This window comes from Sturnus vulgaris, chromosome 1 (assembly GCF_052056855.1).
Source record: "Sturnus vulgaris isolate bStuVul1 chromosome 1, bStuVul1.hap1, whole genome shotgun sequence".
NCBI lineage: Eukaryota > Metazoa > Chordata > Aves > Passeriformes > Sturnidae > Sturnus > Sturnus vulgaris.
The window spans coordinates 8,837,426-8,862,972 of NC_142243.1; the positions used below are offsets into that span (position 1 = coordinate 8,837,426).

At 39.5% G+C, this 25,547-nt stretch overlaps 1 protein-coding gene across 2 annotated transcripts in view; it reads right to left on the reverse strand.

Annotated features, from left to right (window-relative positions):
* Positions 1-1,115: 1,115 nt before the first annotated feature.
* PTPRN2 (protein tyrosine phosphatase receptor type N2) overlaps positions 1,116-25,547 on the reverse strand; it is a 637,088-nt gene continuing 612,656 nt past the window's right edge. For both annotated transcript variants that reach the window (XM_088159091.1, XM_088159088.1), the window contains 2 exons: positions 10,435-10,508; positions 1,116-5,805 (listed from right to left, as the gene is read on the reverse strand). In XM_088159091.1, coding sequence (XP_088015217.1) covers positions 5,734-5,805; positions 10,435-10,508 — 146 coding nt within the window. In that variant the 3' untranslated portion in view covers positions 1,116-5,733. The remainder of the gene's footprint in view (positions 5,806-10,434; positions 10,509-25,547) is intronic.

The window sequence follows — 25,547 nt, forward strand, 5'->3', positions numbered from 1 at the left end:
TTGGGTTCACCTAGAAGACTCACAGTGCTCCAGTAGTTATACAGTTAAACACATTTCTCTTTTTGTCCTCCATCTGATGTTACCAGAGTTTTCAGAGAGCTGTCTTGGAGATGAAAGACCTCCTAAATTACACCAACAGGAAAATAGTTGTAATGGTGCATATATTTTGCTTCCAAGATGAAAGTCACCTTCTTACACTGAGAAAGGCACAGATATTAAAACATGCAACTACATAAACAAGGTTAAAGAGTGTAAAATGTGATTCCTCTGATGGGAAGGAAGTGAGCTGGACCAGGACCACTTTACATTTCTGTTTACATTTTTCTAGTCATTTCCAGATAAGTGGCAACCATATTTAAAGTACTCTTCAAAACACAAGTGAAAATTTAACACAACACAGGACCATGAAAACTGCCATGCCAGGGCTGCCTAAACCCAAAGACTGCTCTGGCAGCTAACAGTAGGTATTTCATGGGAAGATCCAAACCTTCATATAATGGACAGTGCTTATGGGAAACTGACTTCCTATACCCCAAGAAAAAGGAACTTTTATTGAATGCTGTGTTTGTGTGGTAACCTTATTCCTTATTCCTCTTAACCTTATTTAATACAATAGTGAGAAGTTTCCATTACCTGTTCAAATACTCCTATGAACTTCTACTATTTTAAAACTATAAATCCTTGGCCATTTTGTGATGGTCTGATCTACCAGCCTTTCCTTCCCAAAAATATTTTTCTGCCTTTAATTTTCCTGAAAGCAGGTACCACTTAATGTTTGTTAACTTGTACACTCAGTGACACAGGCTCTAGGTGATTTTTTTCCCACTTTCTGGCAGTACAAGGAGGGTCCCTGTAACTTAATGATTCTTTTGCCTGCTTCACTTTTGGCCTGAACACAGGAATCTGTCTCAATCAAAATCCTGTAAGGTGCAGTACCACACCCTGAGCCAGAGCTGGCTGAAATCTCTTTTCAGAGCAGATGAAATGTGCATATCCAAGCCATCAGCAGGGCCCTCCCTGTGAGCTTCCTGTTCCCACCTTGGAGGGGTTCTCACCCGTCCAGCAAGAGACACCAGCCCCACTCCCAACCCCAAATAAAAGCAAAGCACCAGCTGTTAATGCTGTATTCACCATACCATACTGCACAGACAACGTGACTTTATTCACAAATATGATTTTTACAGAGGTAGAACAAAATACTTTGTATAATCTTTTTTTTTTAAACTATATACATATAAAGAATATAATAGAATGACAAGAAAGAAAAGGTTGTAAACAAAACAATATTATGCCATCAAATACAGTACAAACAGCATGCATGAACAGCTTCAAATGAAATCTTGCTGGTGTAACTTTTTTTTTCTTATGTGGTAAATGAAGAGTAGTAAAGAGTCATGCTCTAATTGGATTGAGTATGCCACAGCTCTGCAATTTTGTTTTAATTATTTTTTTTTCTTTTACAATAAACCAACAGGATCACTTTCTTTTCACTGTGGTGGGGAATGCTTTTGTAATGCCCAATGTCATATTAACAGAAAAATATAATAATCAAATCTACAAAGTGTACTCTCATTTAAAAAGCAAAACCATAGAAACTGTACAGTTTTAAAAAGCGAATTATCTCAAATGCTTCTTAAGAGAATTTTCTAAAGAAAGAATAAAATATGCAGAATAAAAATGAGGAGAGCTATTGTTCTGTAACAAAGCTAATCAAATACTTGTTTTCTATTCCAATAAACATTTTTTTTAATTAATGACTATTCTGGAAATTATGAAGTGGGCCAGGTTTTATTAATGTTCCACTTGACTAATAAGCATGAACTCCTTACAGGTACTGTAGCTGTCATTCCCCTGGGGATGGATGGGGGTTGGTTCTGCATGCATGCTGGAGACAAGGGACAAGGTTTAGTCATGGGTGTAGATTCTAAAAATACTCTGAAATGTGTTAAACATTTAGTAGCTTTTATAAAAATAATCTGGCTTGTTTTGCTACTGAATTGAGATTTGGATTTGTGATTTTCTGCTGAAATTCATTCTTGGCCAAGGACTTCCCCTGGGATGGGAGTTACCTGGGCTGCAGCAGGTCCCACAACAGTGGGTTACAGCTCACACCTGAACACCTGGAGCCAAGAGCAAACCCCACACTGTTGTTCAGCCCTGTGCCTCAGGCTGAACCTCGGGATCTGGGATCTGGGGAATGGTGCTGTCCTGCCTCTCCATTCCTCTAAGTCCCAGCCCATGTCATGGAAAGCGCAAAAGCTGGAGGGAGCAACTGCACTTTTACTCCTGTGAAATATCAACTCTGATGACAACCACCTTTCTGTCCCTCCTATCTGGACACACTGACTGCATCAGCAGGGTCTGGTCAGGTCCCTGCCCTGCTCAGGGACAGCAGCTATGTGTGCTGCCTTTGGGAAAACAGGGATTTCTGCCTCTGACCAGCGAGGAGCAGTGGGGTTAAACTGCCCTCCTGCAGGTTGCCCCCTAAAATGTCATTTAAAGATTCAACCACACAAACCTGTACACTCCGTTTGTCTTTGCCAAGAATGTGAGCATGTCCAATATTAAACACATGCTGTTTGTGGCCTAGAGTCAGGCACCAGCCCCAGCTTCAATCACAATGAATTTACTAAAGATCAGCAGAAAATTGAACAGAGAAGGATGCTGGGTCTCATCTGACTTTGAGCTCTCAGGTGATCCTGGTCTTCAGGCAGAAGCTCAGCTCAGCCTGACAGTGACCATGGGGTGCATCCCATGTCCAGTGCAAGGGACTGGGGCTTGGCCTGAATAACTTCCTTCAGATCACAAGGATTAAGTTAACTGCAGTGAAAAGAAATACCTGCCCTGCATGGCAAATCCATCTCTGTGGCTTCATCCATGGCTTTGGCATCTTCCTGGCAAATGGATAGTCAGACCCCTCTAGACTGCCCTGGTGAAACTGAAAGCTGCGTTTCACTAATTGACCCTGCAGCAGATTACTGCCCCCAGAAGCAGGGGATTTGTTGAGAGGTGTGAACAGTGTGCTATGCACAGATGAAATATTCTGTGTGGTTGTTTACAGTCAACAGAATAAGCCTTGCACCTCTTTGTGGAAGAACTGTACAAAACATGGCTGAAATAACAGGATTGTCGATGATGGTCAGTGGGAGATACTCTAACCCTCTGAGTAAGACTGCATCTTTCTGTTGTGTAAACTGCTCCACAAGGATGAATAAAACAATACATTCCTGCCCCATTAGCCTTGGGGAAGATTAATGCCCTCTAATCTACGCTAAATAAACTCTGAAGCATGAAGTCCCACACTCAGCTGCTTGTGAATTAATAGGGATCACCCTGAAATTGCTATTATGAAATGCAAATATTTGCTAAAGAACAATTAAAAAATATTCCTGAAGTGCAACGAAAGGCTCGTCAGTCATGTTTGTGGTATGCACAGGGACTAGTCAGGAGGCAAACACTAATGAATCCCAGGGCAGAAATCTGTGGTACAACCCCACTGGCCCCTTGGCAGTGGGTGATGGCACAGCATCTCACACTGGGAAATCATTCCACCCAGGAATCAGAGGGCTTGGCTTAGGATGCCCCGGTTTTGATTCTTTGGACAGTTTGTTTGCATACAACTACCTGTATTTTCAGAAAGCTGCAGTATGTGGCTCACAGTAAATCTACTTCAAACACTTGCTGATACAGCTCAAACTGATCTCATCTGCCCTGATCTGCAATTTTGTGTTAGCTAAAGTAATAAAAGAATCCTGTTAAACCTAAATTATCAAATGAAAAAGGCAATTTTCTCATTTATACTCCATTAGTTTTTTTAGTTATTGCTAGGAAAGCTCTAAAATGCTTAGGCCATAAAATAAACATGTGGCTTAATGTACAGTATGTGTACTTAAGAGGATGATGGCATCTGCAGTAACTGCTCTGCACTGCTATAGTAATGGGATGCACAAATTAGGCAACACCATATATCAAGTAAAGCATACAAAAATGTATGGTAAAAAGTAACAAGCCTTCTGCTTTTTTTTTTTTTTTTTTTTTTTAAATCTCTTTAATTGCCAAAAAAGAAGAAATCACCAATACCCACACCTACAACACAGAATTGCAACATGGTTGATTTTGATTGACGCTCATCACCTCTGGGCCAGCAAAACTGTGTAATACTCTTATTTGTAACATTTTACTGATTAGAAGTTTTTATAAAAGCTCCCCTTCCCAAATTAAATTCAGTGATATATTTTCCAGTGTTGAAGTTAAACAATTAGCCTAATATGGTTTCAAGCACACAACACTTGTAAGATTTTGAGAAAAAAGCACCCCAGATTCTTAAGTCATGGAGATGTAGGATAGCATATGAAAAAACATCCAAGTATTCACTTTTGAAAAAGGAATTAATAGTCTAGATCACTTAGGTACCTTCAATAATTTTACTCTCAGGCCCTTCATTCAAACGTATCAGAATACTTTCTATCAATAATGTAAAGTCCTTTAGAAGAGTGCCACAACTAAACCTGTGAAATCACAGAAGCAAGATTGCATATCCAAACCATTTACAGACATATTTTAGCATTACTTTGCAACAGTAGGCATTAGGCTTTTGAGAACACATGAATCTCTGAAATTCGATCTTTGTGCTGCTTTACCCCTTCATGCTCAGTTCAAATAGGTGTCCTGCAGAACAAGGAGTGAGCAGAGCCTCTGCAGAGAGCTGCAACAAATGCCTGGATCAGACAAACTCGATCAGAGTCATAAAATGCAGATGGGAGATTTCTTCTTCAGCCAGGCTTTTACAGAAATATACTTTCCTGGTATGAAAAAGGATGGCACAGAGGAGCTTTACAGAGGGAAATGCAAAGATAAAGGGGAGAATCCCATTTTCTTCCTCAGTAATCCCATAAAACCAACAATCTCTTTCCGTAACAGCTCCAGACAATTACCTGACTGCTGACAGGACCTTTCCCATCATCTGAGAGGAGCCTATGCTCTCCTTTTCTGTGCTGGCAGTGCCAGGTACATGGTCAGAATTGTGCTCATTATCCCCTGGCTTCCCATTAATGTGACCAACATGTTTTCTCCCCAGCTGCAATAACCATGCAAACCTCTTTTACTCATAGTTCAGATTTTCCTCCTCTCATGGCACAAAGCTGAAAAGTAAACAACAGTTAAGAAAACATTTGCTTGCCAAAGCCTGGCATGAGAAGGTGCAAGCTCTCCTTGCCAGAGCCTGGACCTGTGTTTGCTTACACCCACAGCACTGTTTCATGCTCCAGCTTGGCACTGTATGGGAACAATCACCATCCTCTTCAGGCCCTCGCTCTTATTCAGCCTTTGAGAAGTCACAAAATATAACAGAACACTGTTTTCTGAGACTATATTGACTGCACTAATTACCCACAATATTGTATATTTGCTATTAAGAACATGAATGTGTGCTTTCAAAGTGTGACATTCAGGGCTTCAAGGATGTGGGAGGAATTAGATGGATTGTTCTGTCACTTAATCCAAGGCTTTGATGTACTTTTAAAAATTTGTTTAAAACCCCAAAAAACCAGAATACACATTTTAACTGTTGAACTTTTACCAGCTAAAGGAGTTTGTAAGGACCCTATCACTATGTGGTTACAACAGAAGATACACAGTTAAGGTCAGGTCACGGTTTCCAAGAACATTCATAGGGACTGAGGATGAGGAAAACGAGGGATGGATTCTGCGGGAACCTTCAGGAGACTGAGCTGCTCACTGGGGAAGGGCCTTGAGTATTGCATTCACTTCCTCTGCCACTGCTGTCAAAGCAAACTCAAACTGCTCCTGTGGAGAGAACAAACACACACCCTGAATAATAAAACAAAACACTTTCCAGAAAGCCTAGCTCTCTATTCTGCAGCTGAACGTCCTCAAGACATTGTTAAAAATATGAATATGCAGGATGAACTGTACACTGCAATGGAAAGGAACAAAATGTTCTGGGATTATTGGTGTCATATAACATGTTTGACAGCATCTCGAAGCTGGAGTAATTTTAATGGAGAAAAATGTTAGCAGCAGAACCCAAGCTATAGGGACATGATGATATATTGCCATTGCATGTCAGAAGGGTTTGGCACCAGCCATTTCCTTCTAACACAGAGATGGGAACTCAGTACATTATTGAAATATGAAGTAAGTGAGATGCTCTAAAGCAGAGACTTTGGCTTTTCTCAGGACTGTTTCTAGTTGAAAGAATCTCAAATAAAGCTATTTATTTTATCTATGATATCTATTCTATCTATCTGATATCTATTATATATAACAGTATCTGCTTTTTGGTTTGCCTATCATTGATCTTTTTATGCCTCTCTTTTTAACGTCCTTTCCACTCTCACGAATTACTCAATTTTTTTAAGACCACTCCTATATAAAAAATACTTGGGAAGACTTTTCTCTGCTATTAATTTACTGTAACCTCAACACCAAAGTGATTTACAAGCCTCTGTGCTGGGTTGGCAGAGGTGTGAAGGACACAGCCACGAACAGCTACTTCTCCTAAGTGCAACCCTAACACACTCCTGAACTATGTAGTCCTACAGAAGGACAAAGCAGTTTTAAGTCATCAAGGTTAACAGGTGCCGTATTTTCCAAGCAAGTAAATTTTTTTTCTCAGTAATTTAGCTTACTGAAATAACTGACAGGGTGATTTGGAGTTTGAGACTTTTCAGTGGAAAGTTTTCTCAAAATATAGGCAAATCAAAGACACCAAATAAGGACTGTGGAGAAATTCCTGGATTTTCTGGAAGTACTCCAGAGCTTTAAGCCAGCTGTGGTCAAGAGCTGCTGAGGAATCGACTTTTTTGAGATGCACCCTGCAAAGTATCCCAAGATCACTGCTGGGATACTGTCTCTGTCTCCCATTAGAAAATTGGTGGTCTGTACCTCCAGCCCCTCAGTAGGTGCTGCCAGGGGCTGTGTGGGATGGTTACAGAACACAGCCACTCCCAAAAGTGATCACTGAAACAATAACATTAATTTTCCACAGTGTTTCATTTTACTGCAGAAATGTACAGGAAGGATGAAAGAACAAACTACAGATGTACAACTCATAGTTCAGAAAGGCAGCTGACTCTTAATTCCTGCAATCCATTGCCAGTCTTCTCTGCCTTGTCTTACCCAATGCAGTCAGCTCCCATGTGGAGATGCTTCAGAGAAGCAATGATGGGCACAGTGCCAGAGCAGAAAAAGCAGAACAAAACAGAATAATTTCTCAGCGACTCTGCCATTCAGGAATTTTGCTGTCTGCTTGGTGCTGTCAAAGTGGCATCCATGTACACTTGCTGGACTGCAGCCAACAGCTTTTAATCAGACATCAATTCACCCTAAAGAGTAGGACTCATCCTCAGCAGGCACTGAAAATGGTGTGCATGACTGCCTAAGGCTCCCTGCACTGTCTAAGGTCTCTGCAATTAAAGGAAACACTGGGAAGGCTGGGGACCATCCAGGAGCATCAGTTGTATTTTAACTGGAGCACAATGAGTTTGTGAGAGAAGCTGGAGAGCAGCAGGGTCAGAGAGGGCATATATGGGACATGCTGGGCCAGAACCAAACTGGGTGCTTGTACCAGTTCAAAAAGCCTGAGGAAGGGTGTCTGCCTCACCCAGGGACTGAGCAACAGGAGGTATGACCTTAATGACTGAGGCAAAACAATTTACAGAGCATAATCTGCACAGCCAGAGCTCAAAACTGACTGCAGAAAGGGGACAGGAGAGCAGACATGAGAGCCTGTCAGGGATGCTGCAGCTGAGCTCTTCCCCCTCCATCCTTCTGCATAACACAGACAGGTGGAAGGCAAGGAGTGCAGCTTCCTTTGATGTGCATCACCACCTTCCCAGGAAAAGCCTTTCCACACCTTCCACACTTTTTCATGAGGACAACTCCAGTTAGAGCTTAATGTCAGTAATTTTTAAAGGAGCTCGGTTTGTTGTTTTGTACAGCTACACTGCCATTCACATATTCTATTTGTAGATACAGGACTGCCTGAACATGAATTTTGACATCTAGCTTTGCCTAGAAAACAACTGGACAGACATTCTGTGGTGTCACTTCACCTATAATGCAGAGGTGACAAGAATATACTTAATAAAAAATAACTATGGCTGTTTCATTAAGTCTACAGATAAAAATTCCCAGGAAAACAAAGTGAGTTCATGTAGCAAATGTAACACAGTAAGGAATCTATCTACTATTATAGATTGTGAGAGCATATAGGAGAGGGGAAAAAAAGGAAATATATATTTTTCCCATCACAGTGAATACACTTCCTCCTTCATCACTTTTTCCTCTCACATGTGACATATCAATTCTATTTTATGATTCCCCTGCAAAAAAAAAAAGAAAATCCAACAAACCCACAAACCCTCTATTACGCTTCTCAGAAATGCAGAATGTCGTTATGATCATTTCATTACAATTTATTATATACAGTGCTTTTGAATTAAAGATCTCTTCCAGAAGACAAAATGCTTCTAACAGATCTTTCCCATGCCTACTGGAAAGGTGGAGCGCTGCCTGCTGGAAACACAATAACATTGCTGAAGGAAGTTGGTGTTTATTTTGCCTAGGGATATTCTGTAATTGGCATTTCTAACCTGACTTTTAATCCATCGTTTTAAATTACTCCAAGAGTCTAATATTCCTCATTTGTATTCAGTTGGGAAAGCACAGGGGTTTGTTTAAATCCATCAGAAAATTCTCCGGGGATCGTGCATTGCTAGCATGTAACCAGATATTTATAATTTGCAAGACATTAGCTTGAATAAGTGATTTGGGTGGTTTTGAGAAAATGACAATGATGGAAGAAGGAGCAAGAGGAGAGATAAGCAATATCCTGAGAAAATTTTTCATCCTGGATGAAAACACAGGATACATTTGTTTTCTGGATCTCTTCCAGACAAATGTTTGGAGGGAAAAAACATGTCCTGAGGGAGATTTTCATGGACCTCAGGTAACTATTGCTGAGCTAAGCAGAAGTTGTTCACATAACCACAATTCTTTGGTTCTGGAGCGATGTTTTTTCTTCTGTTGAAGGCAACAAGCCATACTTTCCCTGCCCTGAAATGGAAACTGGAATTGGAGCTCTATGTTGCCACAGAGCTGCCACATATTTTGAATGCAGTCACAGAGTAGTCCAGGATTTGCATCTTACCTCAGAGTAAATATATATGACATTGGATACTGTGTGCTATTTGCCTTTTTTCCAGTTTGAATAATCAAAGCAGAAGAAAGACTCGTGTAATTTTATGTCTTCCTTGCAGATAAAGATTAGTTAGTTTTGACTGGCTCATCTTTATTTTTCATGCACTTACTTAATTGGTAAATAACAATTAACATTCCCCAAGCTATTCTTCAGCAGTATTTCCCCCCAGTATTAGTGGGAAATAACGTGACTGGGAAGAGATTCAGGAAAAATTATGAACCAATGATTGCTGCAACACACATTTATTTCACCTTTGCCCCTCAGCAATTTTAACTCCCTAAACACTGCAGAATTTCCTATCAGTTCCAGCCTGGCCAAGACATGATGCTGTCACATTGCTCTTGTTACTCAGTTTGGGACTATAACTATCATTTGATATTTTAAAAGGCCATAAACAGATTTATTTTGCCTCAATACCACGAAAGTGCTTCTTTATTGTCATATTTGCAGCTCTTAACTTGTAGCACATATCCCAAAATATCATTCTATACATCACTGGAATTGTTAATAACAGAAAGTTTTATTTCTAATTTAAGGGACTGGAATTGCACCATCAGCTACTATGTTTAAGTTTTACATTGTGGAAAAATGTCAAAACTATTACAGCTGACAGGAATTTGAGAGTGAGGCATTCATCTTACCAAAGTGTAAAAATATAGTTACCATGTTACATCCATAAAGGCTGTAGGCATGATGCAAGCTCTTCCATTCAAAGATACTAAAAATTACTTGATTTCCTGCAAGACTTTATTTTCTTTAATTCAAAACTTTTGGGTTCTTTTTTCCAGAAAAAAAAAAACCAAATGCAGCAGTTTCATTCTCTTTAATGAGTAGAAGCTTTAAAAAAAATTACATGCACAGTTAAGCACAGATACTCTAAGAAAATAATCCATAGTTCAGGATGAAAGCAAGAACACTCTTTCAAATGCACATTTTCTTTAGCAGGCTATAGATTGTTGTCTTGACTGCCCTTCATATATGGTAATCAAGATAGATGTTGGAGATGTTACAAGAAAGAACAGTAAACACCAAAGAAAGTAACCTAGATAAATCTTCAGCATAAATAAACCTCAGTTGGTAGGGAGCCAAACAGAGTAATCAGCAAGCGACCTGCGTTAAATTAGGTCATACCCTCTCTCTTCTGTCATGAAAACAACTACTGTGAAAGACCTTTAATGTATTTAAAATCCCAGTGGATTTATTGACAGTACCTTTGTCTGGACCATGCCTGGTCTCTGGTCCCTCAAGTGCTCCAGGGTAGCAGCAATATCAATCTCTTTAGCACCTGCAACAAACCACAAATTGGGCTGAGTTCAGAGCACAAGATAATCCATGCTGCATCTGTCAATCTCTTGCTACCGGGTTCCCTTTGGGCTAACAGTCCAATTGAAAATTATTACATCCATCTCTCAGCAGACTTGGCAAGCAGCTGCAATTTTTGTCTTCATATAGAAAAATAAGAGGTTGGGGCACCTTTTACTAACATTAATTCAAGAGAAGCCAGAGAAAAACAAATTCTTAAAAATGTTCTGCACCTAGAGCAGAATATATTTTGTGGAACCTGAGGGTCTGTTATGGCAGTGCCACTGAGCGTCCCTTTGTCACTTCTAAGAGTATGCACTGAATTAAGGGCCTGAACCACACAAAGATTAATGCTGTAAAAACAAGATTTAGGTGACCTTTTATCACCTGCAGCTGACATCCAGAAAACCTGTCTGTGGCTTCCTAGCTCAGGACCTGTCAGACCACCCTGCTGTGTGGCCACTCTTCCACCTGGGCAGTCTATGGCATTTTCTTTAGGTTCTGCTCTGGGTGTCTGGGCACAGCTGCCCTGTAGCCACTGGCAGCACCAGAGCACATGAAATAGGCACAGCCAGCCTGACTGGGAATGACTCCCCATGCACATGGAGGACCTTGCTTCTAATACATGAACTATGGAGATCAAAGCAAGTCCTGGAGCCTCTTGCCTTTCTTATAATCCACAAAGACTAGAGAACTGAAGGGAGATGCTGTTTTGCTCACTTTCCCCAGACCACCGTCCTTATTTTCCTTAAGTGCCTAATCTTATGTTTTATGAAGGGATTAAGGGGGAATCAGGATTTTGGTCCTTCCTGTATGAACTTCAAGAGTAGAAGCCTGGCTGGAAATCCTTTGAGGTGAAAAGTTCACCTGCAGAATTTGGCTTTCTTGTATCTGCTCCCTTCTTCATCTTACAAGAACATCTCATGGTACCAAAGCAAGAGGCAGATGGGCAGAGGGTCATCCTAATGCAAGTGTAATTACCTCATCTCTGCCCCACTGTGCCCTAGTGCCCAGGCTGGCTGTTCATTCTCCTAGGCCTGATGTGGGCCCACAGCTACAGGAGCTTGGAAACGTGTTGACCTCAGGTCTCTCCTCTTTTGTACATTCACTTTCATCAGTGGATGGTTTATCAAGGGCAGGGATTGGCCACAATTCTGGAATCTGCTCTATTTAAGGGATACTCGGTGTGCTCTGAAGAAAGTTTGTCAACTCCTTCCCATTGCCTGGCCCTACAAATTTCCTGGGCCACTCTCTGCCAATTTGGGACTTCCTTCTGGAGGCATTTAAATATCCCCAAATATTCACAGGGGTCTCAGTGGCCAACGTGTGGGCTATGCCTTAGAGCATTGCTGCTGCAGTGTAACTTGTACACATCTACTTGAACACATACAACACATTGTTGAGTTCCCAGAACTGGCTTTGGAGAATTGGATTCAACACTTACCACTCTTCCTACAACTCTTGTAAGGGTTTGTCTACCTGTAATTGGGTTCATATCAATGTAAACATCATGCACCTCCTCATTTACCCAACTAAACTTTATAGCTCAGCACCATCTTTTAAAAAATTCAGAAAAGCAATGAATAGTGAATGATTTAATTTGGTTTCCTTGATAAAAAATATGAAACTGTATTTAAAAATAACTTAAACTCTACAAGAATAATTGATTTGGAATATATTCTTCAAATCAATGAATATATGTTCCTCTGCTGTATCAGAAATGGAACAAATTCATTCAGTAAATATAACAGTGACAACTATTATAGAAATGGTATCTGACAGACAGTTTTGCTAATTACCATGGATTGGGGCATTGCATGCCTCTTGCTCCCCACCCTCCCCAGAATTCACAGGGATGAGCTTTGAAAAAACATAGAAGGTTTTATTTTAAAATTAAAACCCCCCAAATCTCCTTACAACAGAGCAAAGCAATACTTACATACTCTGTAAAGTCTGATAACAGTGACAGTAATTATACCTTAAATCTGTCGCAGGTTTTGCAGTGGCAATTCATCTGGAAATCATTACTAAAGGTACCCTCTCCACAAACCCTAACACTGGTGTAACACAGTAGCTCTCTTCAGTGTTTACTCTCACACATACATGTGCAATTAGGTGGGATTTTCCTGTTCCACCACAGCTGTGGATGGAAGCAGAGCTATGTGAGCACTGCATGTGCTTTACAGCCTCACTTGTAGCTTCGTTTCATTACCAGGAAATAAAATGTTCCAGTAGCATATTGGTTCAAAGTAAGAAGAATTCTCCTTTCAGAAATTAAGATATGAGAAATATTTAAGACGTGTCATTGACAGACAAGGTCAACTACAGTTCTGAGCTTCCCAGGTGTATGCTGCAAGGATGAACCCAGAGATCCTCCCACTGCAGTTGGCAGGCTCAAATACCCATGACTGAGAACATGTATGCCCCCCCACCACTGAGGGATGATCTTTATTTGAAAATACTCTACCCTCAGGAGAAAAAAAGGTTCATGACAAGATATACTTACACTCTTTAATGGCCAGACAGGCTTCTGAGTTTACCTTTGAAAGAGTTAATTCCTCCATTTCTGTGATGCAGATTGCAGGCATTTACTAGTGAACTGATGTTTGCTTTTTTATCATCATTAAGGGAATGACATGACTGATAGTATGAACAACACTTAATTAAAAAATCCTGATATGAAAAACTCCAAAGCAAATGCATGCACTGGAACATAAGAACAATCCTAGTGGGCTGGTGTGCTTAATGGGAAGCTTGTTCTGTAGTGTTTTGCCAGCAAAGTCCCCAAAACATCAGTTTTTACTGACTAGCGTCCCCAGCCTATGGGTTGTGATCATCAGGTCACCCAAAAGCATTTCTAATGTCCTCAGCCACAGGTAATTTTAAGGAAAAGCAGAGCAAATCAAGTGTCTTGTTGAGATGCCATTGGGTCAGAGACAATCCAAAGCAGAGACACAGATTGGTTTGCACCATTTTTTCTACCTCTGAATGCCTTGGATGCTATGGTGAGGGAAAAGATGTAAGAGACTGATCAATGAAACTTAGTGCTGCAAAGACAGGACACTGTTTCAGAAGGAAAACATCTGAGAACAAGAAAATTCACAGGACAGAAGATGAAATCAATGGCATAGAAAAAAACCAGCTTGACTTGTTCTCTCTCTACATGTTCTACATCCATTCCCTTATTGCAACTAAAACAAATGTGTTTAAATATACATTTCTAGTCTTCTATTAAATCTCATTTTGTGATGAGGGCTTTTTTCTATTGATGTTTACGATACTTTGCTGCTGGATTATGTAAATTCATCTCACTACCACTGGCGTATGCAATAGTCTGTGAAAAGTTTTCTGGTGACAGACACAAATTTTCAATGCACAAAGGGAGTTCTGAACCCAACCTGCCTTCACAGGTGAGAAGAGCTCAGTGTTTGAGTGCAGCATGAACTTTCAACTCTTTGGAATTATTTTGCTGGAATCTGACACAAATTCAACATTTTCTTTGCCATGCTGAGGCCTTTTCTTTAATCTGGGAGTTTGATAATATGGCATTACATTCTATTGTAACCAATAACAATTTATTTATGCTTTTGAGCCATTTCAGGTGACAAAAAATACACCATATGCTACATGACATTGGGAGAGAGGATATTGCATCTTAGGGTCAAGTCATGCTCTTACTGAGATGGCTGCCAAATATCCACACACTGCTAAGGCATTTGAAACATTGCTTATCTGGAAAGCCCACACAAACTAGATTTGATGCAGTGGTTTAGAGAAAAAGCTGGAAGAGCTTGATTCAATGATTCCAGGGATATCCAGTTATTGGAAGTGTTTTGCTTAGGCTTCTAAACTATTAAGTCCAGTAATAGATGCAGACATCAATTTATTGTCACACAACAAATAATCTACAGGAAGGGTTAAAAATACTAGGCTGGAGAGCAAGTGACATTTGGAAAAGAAAACAAAATATGTCAAAAAGGCACTATTTTCTATCTTCCCACCAATATATATCTATCTGCTACTGGTTTCAGAAGCTAAAGAGAGGAATAAAAGAAGCATTTAAACAATAAAGAACTGCTTTTCCACCTTTTGACTGTATTTTACTCTGCAGGGAATAAATTTGGGTTGTGTTTGTGACAGGCTTTTCACCAACGGATTTCATTGCTTGTTTTAAATGAACCTACGAATGTAACTTAGTGTGAGACTGAGCTAATATTGTACCAGCAGTATTGTGAAAAATGATTGTGGAATGTGCTGTTTTTTTAAAACAGAACATACATTTACAGTAATTCACTGTGAGCCAGATACTGCCAGCCTTCCCCTGCCCCTAGCAGCTCAGTGAGCTGCCTGAGTAAATACCTCTGAAAGCACTTCCACACCAGTGCAAGCCAGATTTTAACTTCAGTAATTAACTATCATCTTCCTAAAGGCTTGAAGCATTCACAGTGAGTGCACAACAACCCACATCAGGAACATTAACTGGATAAACTAAAAGAAAACAAGAGAAGATGCAAGCTGAATGATATTTTGCCCCCAAGGAGAGAAGAGGTTTCTGAAGTTTAGGGTCATATCCTTTGCAACCCTCCCTGTCCCTGCAGGCATGGATGCTGGATGCACACTGGCACTTAACAGCTGGTGCTCCTGATTAGCAGATCTCAAGGGGTTAAAGTGTTTGCCCTTAGACAGTCATGTAAGTGGAGTATCCAGCATGTCATAAAAACATGGGTAAATCCCCCTTTTCTCCTGCAATAAATAACGACCCAGCCTAATTCTGCTGCAGTAGGCTCCATGAGGTGACCAGCAGCTCACAATATTTAAAATCACTGTGAATTACCTAATGTTAGTTTTATGACTATGATAATGAAAGCTTCCCTCTCTTCTCATTCCCCTAGACATGGCAGGGGTCCTATTTTGCTAAGCACAAGACACATGAGAAATGCTCTGTGGAGGATGGTCCCTTCCACACTGTGGCAGTGCTGCTGTCACTGTGATGGCACAGGAATATGACAATGTTTGTCAAGAGGAGTAACGTCTCTAAATATGAAAAAATGAAGGCATATCATTAAAAAAGTTTTTTACAGGTTCAGCAAACTACAGAGTTTGTGCATATGAAAATGTGCTGGGTTGGGTTTTTTCAGTTATAAGAACAATCAGCATTTGTTACATAAATGCATGAGAAGTTTTAGCTTAATTAAGGTAATCTTTGAGATTTTTATGTAATAGGCTTGAACATACACTGAAAGCAAAGTCAAATGTTCTATTTTATTCAGTACTAATGAAAAGTGCAGTGTAGATTCTGTGAGACTGATAGAATTTTATATTAAAGCTCTGTCTTAAAAGGAATATTTTAGATTCTAGATGCTCTGAATTTTCTGTGTATTTATAAAAATAAAATGATGCTTAAATACTTCATCAAAGCAGTTATTTGTGGGGAGTTTCTTTTTAAATAACCCAAACTGAAGAGTTTTCTTTGTGAATCTTTCACAAATACATTTTGCTCATAAATATGAAATTAAAAAGGGTTTTTCTAGTTATGAAAAAACTTCCAGATCTACTGGCATATATTCTCAGAAAGATATGATTATAACTCTGCAGAATGGCTATAAATTTGTTACTGTGAGTCCTAAAGGATGGCTTGGTCATTAGGGGACTATGTTTAGACAGATTTCAGTTCTCTGCCAGACTGAGCTTTTGACTTCCTGCACCACTTGGGCTAAATCATTAAATTCACCCTATGTTTCACACCATCATTTATAAAATGAACCATTTTTTTTCCTACCTAATGAGTTGTTATGAAAGCAAATCCATTAATGATTATAAGGTACTTGGACACTAGAGAGGTGAAGACCTAGATAGATCCTCTTTTTTTTTTTCCCAATACCCTTTGCACCATTCTCAGCCCTCTTTCTGTTCTCCTTGATCATAAAATGATTGCAATAGTGACTATATGAGGTGGGAGCCTTGCTGAGCAGTTGTAAAGGGGGGGTTATTAGCACCTTTACCATTTCTCCTTAAGGAAATGATGATGATCAGTGTGGGAATAAGCATTTATCCCAACAGAAAAAAAATGGAGTATTAAGGGCAATACAGAAACGACATGTCAAATGGCTTTCTTTTTGTAGCAGAGAGTAATCAACTTCATTCTAGAAAGATATTACCTGCCTAATGCATCTTTTTACATTTATTATATTGTATAGATTTTGAATTAGGCCTTGAAGGGCAAAGGGACTTGTTAGCTAAGATTAAAAACTGGCTGGTTAAAATCCTGAAGGAACAGTCCCTACTACAGTTCTTTACACTGCTGTTGCTAGAAGCTGAAAAAGAATCAATCAGTGTTTGCAGGATCAGCAGCCTTTAGCCTCGGATCCTGCATGGCTCAGTATTCCCAGGCAGCCAGGAGTGCTGTGGAAGATGCACTTGTAATCATGTGAAACAGCAAAAATACACTTGAGAAAGAAAATAAGGGGAAACAATAGAGTGCCAGTGAGGACACTAAGCTGTCTCATCAGTGTGCCTGTGTTTAGGAAGAACTCAAGTGTTTGTCATGTTTGGGTGATGGCTGCATGACTCATGTCTAAAAGTGGTGCCTCATGGTCAAAGCAAACTCGTGCACAGCAGCTTCACACTGCCTTCCTTCCCTCCCCATCTGAAGGCTGACAAAGAGGCTTTCTTTGGTCCTGGATTTTCTGGCCCTTTTCTGCATTCAGTTTTGCCACAGCAAGGGGATAGTGAACTATGGAGACCAAAGTACAGACAGTAAATAGATCCAGGTCTGTCAGCAGCCTAATACACAAACATACCCATCTACACTTCTGTCTGCCATAGTGTACAGAGACAGAAGTGGGCTCTCTGGGGAGTTGGGAGGGTAAATCAGCACTCATGGACTATTAAACTGTCACAGCCACGCTGTTTCCAATGTCTAATGTAGCTGGACATAGCACAGATATGCTGTAGATTTGCAAATCTCCTAAAGCCCTACATGCCTCCAGCTTCCCACTGACAGCTTCTAAAGGAAGGCTCATGTAGCTGGCCCAGCAAGTGTTTGCCCCATTGAGTACTTAATGTTGCAGCAAAACATTTAATCACACCATATGAGGGGCAAACTCAATCTGATTATAAAGAGAAAAGGGTCATAACTAGGGGGAGTGTAACACCACTTCTTCACTGACCATTAGTTTTAATAGCAAACCGGTAATATTTACTAACCAGCTTGGTCTCAAAGGCCCAACCTCATCTCATCTACTCCAGCCATCCTTGAAGTTTGAATTGGAGTTAGTCATCTCCTCTCTCAACAGCTAAGAGAGGGAGGGTAAGCTCTGATGGGCAATTCATTTGCCTGAGAATTATCCTCCAGAGGTGTGTATCGTTCTCTGTGATGGCTGAGGAGACCCACACAACTAGGTTAGGTGAGATGCTTAACACTAGATGTTTCATGTGCCTAAAGTTAGCTGGAATGAACCTGGGCTGAAAAGAGCTGAGTTTCTGTCCTTCTCTTCTGGGCTCACAAATTCTAGAATCTGCTAAAGCTTACAGTGTTTAAGATCTGTGCTTTGTGTCTGTAGCCTTCCCTATTTCCCTTACCTCTACATTTGGTGATTTTGAAGGAAATGACAGAAAAAAGGCAACATGGAAGCACAATGAAAAGATAAAAAAGCAGTACAGTGTAGTGAAGGCCATGGAGGTAAAAAAATGTGTCCTACGAGTAACTGCTGTTTGTACAGTTCTCTGCTGCAAAGAAACGAGTATTTTCTTCCTTCAACTTGCATTTTCTAAGTGCCAACTAAATAAAAACCACTTGTAAATATTGGAAATAAAAAAGGGGCCTGAACATCAGCAAGAAACTACAAAAATAAAAGCAATTTTCATTTGTAGCTATCCAGATGTCTGCTGCTGTAGCTCTGCTCTTGGCCAGGAGGATCATTTGACTCTTTCCATGGAAAGAGAAAAGCGTCAGCAAAATCCTAGTGAGGGGTACAATTTTAAAGATAACAAAAAAGATTAATGTATTAATGCTGGCATTTTCATTATAAGCTTATTCATCTTTGAGATGAACAAAACCTGTATGCATGTGTGTGTAGTTAGGGATGGACCCAGCCTATCCCAAGTCAGTGAACTGTCTGTAATTTCAGACAAAATACATAAGTGCTTTTATGCACCTAACAACAACCCAAATTAAAATTTCATTACCTTTATTAAAAAGAAAACCAAACAAAAACAATTTCAACAAAATTACCCAACGGGCAAAGCAAGCATGTAAGTGGAGAAGGGAGTGCTTAAAGTAATAAAAGTGAAGTAATTAAAATTATTGTGACAGTCATGCACACACAGAGTGTACATTACATATATGCCTTACATAATGTGCTACTGTTTACACATTTTATATTAATACTTGCAGACTGCATGTAATAGATGTACAAATGTGATATGGCTTTGTACACAACCCAAAGGAAGGTGACACTGAAGACGGAAGACCTAGGCACAACCTAATATTTTAAAAATGATACAGGAAAATAATGCTTCTAAGTTTTACACTGATTTTAACAGCCTTGCAGGGATAGAAATTCAGTGCTGACATGTCAGTTTTTAAGTTAATATCCTTTGTCAATGCAGAAAAAAACATGCAGAAATCACTCACTGTAACTGAATGCAAATGGATGCTAATTTGAGGACCAATCCTTCCTCACTTCCAGGGAGTGTGAGAATTGTCACATCACATTCTATACATGATAGGAATTGTTTCTCTTTTACAATTAGATTTTCTCCACCTTCCCCAGAAGTTAAAAGTAAAATTAACATGTCCAAATTACTACAGAAGAATTGCTAAAGAAATGGATGTTAATGAGTTTTATTCTGTATGGGGTAAAATGTCCCATAATCACCTACTGTCACTGAAAACAACAATGCACACATCTACATTCAACTTTACATGTGCATGTGCAGACACACACACACACACTCAAAGCACATACAGAGCAAGTATTGTGAATGTGCTGCTACTTCCTGCTAATAGATGTTCCCCAGGATCAGCTCCCATGGAGTTTTACACAATTTGCTTCTTTTAGTATCTCTTCCAGAAACTCTTGGTACATTACCTGAAAGGCTGTTGATCTCCATGTGATGAAAATTTTGCAATGATTATTGCAAAAATGACATTATTGAAAACATGTCTCACTTGGCCTTAAAAAAATCTTGAAGTCCCCTTTGGAAAATATGCATTTTCTTTCCAGGAGACACAGAATCAGCTCGCCTACATAAATCTATTGAATTGTAAGAACTACATTTTACATTACTTTCATTTTATGTTGCACGTAGGTGGTAAAGCTCTCACAGGACAATACATGGAGTGACCTGAATAAAAGATGCAACTGTTATGGATTCACTCTTTAAATTCTTTAAACAGAGTTTATCCTTAAAAGTGACTAAACTGGTCTAGCTATAGAGACTGTGGAATAACTACACTTTAGCTACCAAATTGTACCTTTACAGCCAGAAGACCACCACTGGTCAATTGAACACTTCTCTGCTGCATGAGATTAGCTACCAAAAAAGAAATGGTTTTACTCTCTGTATATAAACTTCCTTTTCTAATCATGTGCAAAGCAGTAGCACAGTACTTCTATGACCCAGCTTTTTCACTTTTCCATATCCTAACCTACCCATTGTGGGAAAAAATGCTGCACAAATTCCTTATCTGCTTGTCTCCTCCTTAGTTTCAGTCAATGACCTCTTGTTTTCAAATTAGTCACTATCTCAAGCTGCTTACTGACATCAATACATTTCTTTCAGGGTCTTCCAGTGCTCTATGGGGACCCCCCTTCGTGCTCCCTCTCCCAAGGAATAGCCCATGTCTGATCAGGCTTTCTTCACAACTCATTTGCCCCTAACCCTGGATAATTAGGATTGCTTTCTACCGTACTTTCCTACACCCAAGTAGTTTCCAATAAAATCCTCAGAATAGCAAATAATTCAAGAAATATGGCTCTTTTAGAGTAATCCCTGACAACTAAATTGTACATATATATATATATTTAAAAAAAAAGCTAAAGAAATTGTACCAATAACGTTTGCTTTTTGCTTGAGATGTTTATATTCTGTAAAGGAAGCCACCTAAAAATGCAGACCATACAACATACAGTGGGAAACATCAACCAAGAACACCTTCCCCAAGATTACTAATTCATTTCAGAGCAGAAGCTTGCAGAACATGTGAAATTTTTATCTTCCTTTTCTGAACTATTAATTGATGACTCCATACAGGCAATAACATGCAAAAAGCTTGAAACCATCATATGTCCAAATGTGTTTTTCAAAGGAAATAAGCACTGTTTTAAACAGCTTTTCCCAAGAGTTTGCTGAGCATCTCAGGCTCGACCGTGAAAAACTATCCTATACATTCCCTATACACTTGTGCATGTAGCTGGGGGCCCAGCTCTCATTGTGATTAATTATCTGCTGGGAAAGGCTGCAAGAACGAGCACTATTTGCCTAATTGTGTTTCCAGGGTAACTCATTACATAAAAGTTACAATACATAAATGCAGCTCATTCGAAAAACTGGCCTCATAACATACGATATGTTTACATGGACACGAGCAACTTCCTTTGGAAATTGAAATAGCAGCATTTCAGATTTATATGGTTGGCATTAGTGCTGCTGAGAACTGAGGCACTCTTGTGGATAGCACAACAGTAAACAAAGCAAACTCCAATTTTTTGGCTCTTTATTTTTTCTGTGTTCCTAGAGATAGTAATCTGTCTCACCCAAATCTCAAAGACTAGCCATATAATTAAGTCAAACTCAGACCCTGAAAATAATTATGTTTTTACGTCCTAAAATTTTTCTGCTGTAATTTTTTTTCCAGAATACTACCTATTTCTAATCCCACTTTTTGACCCTCTAGCCATTAACTACCTTTAAAAAAAGAGAAAAAAAATAAATCTCCCTTTTACACTCTCTATTCTCTCAACCTCTGCATGAAATGCAGTATGTTAAATTTTGTTTTCATGGGAGAAGCTTGATCCTGGGATGAGGAAATATTCCCTCATTCACCAAAAGCATGTCAGAAATAGTCAGCTCTAGACTTGTATCAGCACAACAGAACAATAGAATTTTCTCAGACTTTGCACAAGGACTCAAAAAATAAGCAGATTGAATCAATTTTAACACAAGTATGGGCAAGCATTTCCTTTCATAAAACCCTTTCAGAGACGAGCTAACCCCACAACTTCATTATGATTGTTAAATCCAAACAGCAGATAAGCAAAACCTCAGCAAGGGTTCAGATTAGCCCAAATCATTTGATCACGATGAGTCAGAAGGCGAATTAAGGAATCTTTTGTTTTGCCTTAAAATGTCACGGTATAAACTGCATCTGCTCAGGAGCTGACTCACAAGACCCTCAGACAATAGGGGAGAAGGGGCAAGGGAAGGACTTGGGGAGATAACCTCCACAGCCAGCCCTGGCCAGAGTGTGTGTGCTCATCAATTATAATCCAAGCTTTTGAATGCAAGAGAATAAACCGCTAGTTCGGCTTTGCTAAATGGAATCTTTCTTTTTTGCTGGGTTTTAGAATTTGGAAATCAATACTTTAAAAGGATTTTAAAATTCATATTCACCTTCCTTTTGACTCATCTTGTTTCAGCCAGTTCAAACACAAGAAAATGGATGGTCAGCAAACCCTAAGCAGCTGCTGGTTGGATGAATATCTAAAAATCAAACTATTATCTACACTATCCAAGCCTCTCAGTTCAGAAAAATGAAAGTGGGAAGACTCATAATCTCTTTTTTTTTTTAAATTTTTTTTTTTTTTGGTGCCAGAAACACTCAATAAAAATGTCTTGCAATATATCACACTTTTAGTCACTACAATAAGCCTGGGGGAAAGACATGAAATGAGAAAATTCTCAACTTTTCTCTAGATCACACAAATAGAAAAAAGAAATCTGATCAGCTCAGCATTACTGTGAGTTTGGAGTCAGGAAGAAATATCAAGTAGACTAAATCTAAATAATCTTATCTTCCCTAGTAACAAAGGATAAAACTTGTAAATACATCAAGAACATTGAAATTCTCAGCAGAAATCAGCCTCAGAGAAACAGTCCCTATCAAAAATCCAGCAAGCATTGTTATCTACAAAAACAATCCATTATCATTTTCTGCATTTATTTAAATCATGAAAATGGACATGGGCTGAACGAAATCACTTCTCAGCTTCTAACTCAAAACTAAAGCTTATCCTAAGATGGCTGGCACCGAAATCAGAGGTGATTTGGTAACTGTCTTAAAACTCTTAACACCCATGTACAAATACTTATCATAGTTAAATAGGTATCATAATTGAAATATTGTAAATTGTATTTAAATATGTTACTATAAGGCCAGATTCAACACTATTTCATTTTTCTTATTGCCTTGCTAGGTATAGGATGAGGGTCTCTGCATATCACAGAATCACAGAACACCAGAATGGGATCTCAAGGATCAACTTATACAAACTTTCTAGGCAACAGCAGATGAAGCTAGGAAGAAAAAAAATTACAGTAATAAACTACACAATAAAAAGCTACATTAATTATTGGAACAATGAAACAAAAGGATATACTTTGCATTGAAACTTCCTGCTGACATGACACAGGAATGACAGCACTGGATAGACACTGCTGCTCTCTGACTACTCCAGTATCTCAGATTATTTAATGTGGACATTAGGAGTAAGTGCACAGATGCAGTCATTGCATTTACTGCACCAAGGACAGTGAAATTCATTAAGAACCTCCCCCAACAGCAAATCCATCCCAGTGGCCCTGTGAGCTCCTGCACATTCTTCCACCAGCTCCATTCACCCCCCAAGTACACCATGGGAGCATTTCTGCCTTCGTTACCAACTTTTACTGTCCTGCAAGTGCCCTGAGCTGAGATGTTTTGCTTCTTTAAAGTTTCATTCTTTAAGATTCCCTACCTCAAAGGGGTTGGGACTATCAAGCTGATGTGGCAGATGTCAAACACAAAATCCTCCCCAACTTGATTTCTTGTCCCTGCTCTAGGTTTTAGGAACAGGTCCCTTGTTGGTGGTTTTCAGCATCTAAAATAATATGACGGTTGGCAACAGCAGGGTAGTAGAAGATATGAATTTATAACGTGTTTAATAGACTAAGTGTTAGCACTAATTCAATGAGCAGTGGAAGAAATTGTAAATGACAAAGGCATTTACAGTTAACTGTCTAAGAGAATGCAGGGAAGTAAATCATTACATGAAAAAGGAGCTCCTTTGCCCAACCTATTAAAGACCCCACTAAAGAGCCAAGGTATTTATTGATTGCTTTCTACTTTCCCACTGCTGAAACTAAGTACTCCTCTATTTACTTTGATTTAAAAATGCATTATTGTCTTCTTTCTAATAAACCAGACCATGGAACAAGAAACTCAAATTATTCTAAGTTTATTCTTAAAAGTCCATGGTGGTTTTTTTTTGGTTGTTTTTTTTTTTTTTTTGCCTTTTTTTTTTTTTTGAAAGACTGAAGGCCTTAATCCTTAAAAGCCTTTTTGAAAGAAGGGTTCCTCGATGCTGGCCCTGCAGCTGGGCCCAGATTGAAAGTGCACTTACATTTTTATGTTCAGCGCTGAAGGACTCTGAAGTTAGCCCTCGCACTGCACATAAAAGCTTTGGAAAGGGCATTCTTTGCCACTCGTGCAATTCATTCTCTAAGAAAAGGAAATGGAAAGAAAGATTTCATGTCCAGGGCTTCAGGCCTTTGATCATTTGATGAACATTGGATCCTCAACCTGGGCCTCCAGCTTCTCAGGCCAGACAAAGAGGGCCCCGGCCGCACAGGCTGGGCCGCGGCTCCCGCCCGAACAAAACCTTTGGCGGCCGCACAGTGTGACAGCCTGGGAAAGGCCCACCTCAGCAGGGCTGAGATGCCCGCTCTGCCCTTTGATCTTTCATTTAAACTCCAGCCAAAGCACCAGGTCAGGGGATTTCGCGTCGCACACCCCCACGGGCAGAGGGGAGCAGGTCAAGAACAAAATGGGGGTGAGCGATCTCCAAAAAGCCCTGTGACGCCTTTCTCTGGCCAGTTTCACATGACTTGTCTGCCATTGTGAAGCGCTAAGCCCACACTTAAAATGGAATTTGACATTACATGGTACAATGGAGTCAATAAATGGCATTCTTCAGTGCTTTTACAACAAAGTCAACCCTCCCTTAAGTGGCTGAAAGCCCCAAGCCAGAAAATACTCCTCATTTACTTCTATATGCCAATAAATTGCATATACTTTAAATCTAGTTTTCATTATGGCTTCTCGCTGCTGATGGCCGAAATGAGTGAACAAACACTTAACAAAGGTCCACATTAATTTTTCCACATTCATTTTACGGTGTACCATTGCTTCTATTTTTAAAGTCTAGGTTGTGACGTGGCAAGTAACAAACATTGGAAATATCTCCATATTCCTTCATGGAGCAAAACCCATTTTCCAATGAGCATGAAAAACTAATCTCATCCCACTGAAAAATTTATTTTCAGTACAGCGCAAAGGAGAAGGCAAACATACAACTTCTTTTAGCATCAGTGGCAAGTTCCACATGATGCTTGCAGGCAGAAAATTCAGTCCATGTTTGATGAGACATGTTAACAAAATCTGGAGACAAAAAAAAAAGCAAAAATCTTCCTTCTAAAGGGACTGGATGCCACCATGTCCCAGAGGACTGGAATATTCAGGATGCAGCAGCAGATGACTGCAAAGCATGAAGAATATTTTAGAACTACATGTAAAAATATGTCAGTGTTAGAAGATCTTAAATAAAAACTATTCAAAGAACTAAATATCGTTTCTCTCTGTAAATTAGCATGTTTTTACAACTAATCCTTTTTCATTTAAATACGCATGTGTGCATAATACCAGATGCGGCTTAAGAACTCAGGTTAAGAATCAATAAAGGCAGATTTGGTCAGCTTTACATGTTCACTCTCACCCTCCTTCCTTCTGAAGACAGTACCAATATTAAAAATTTATTCAGTT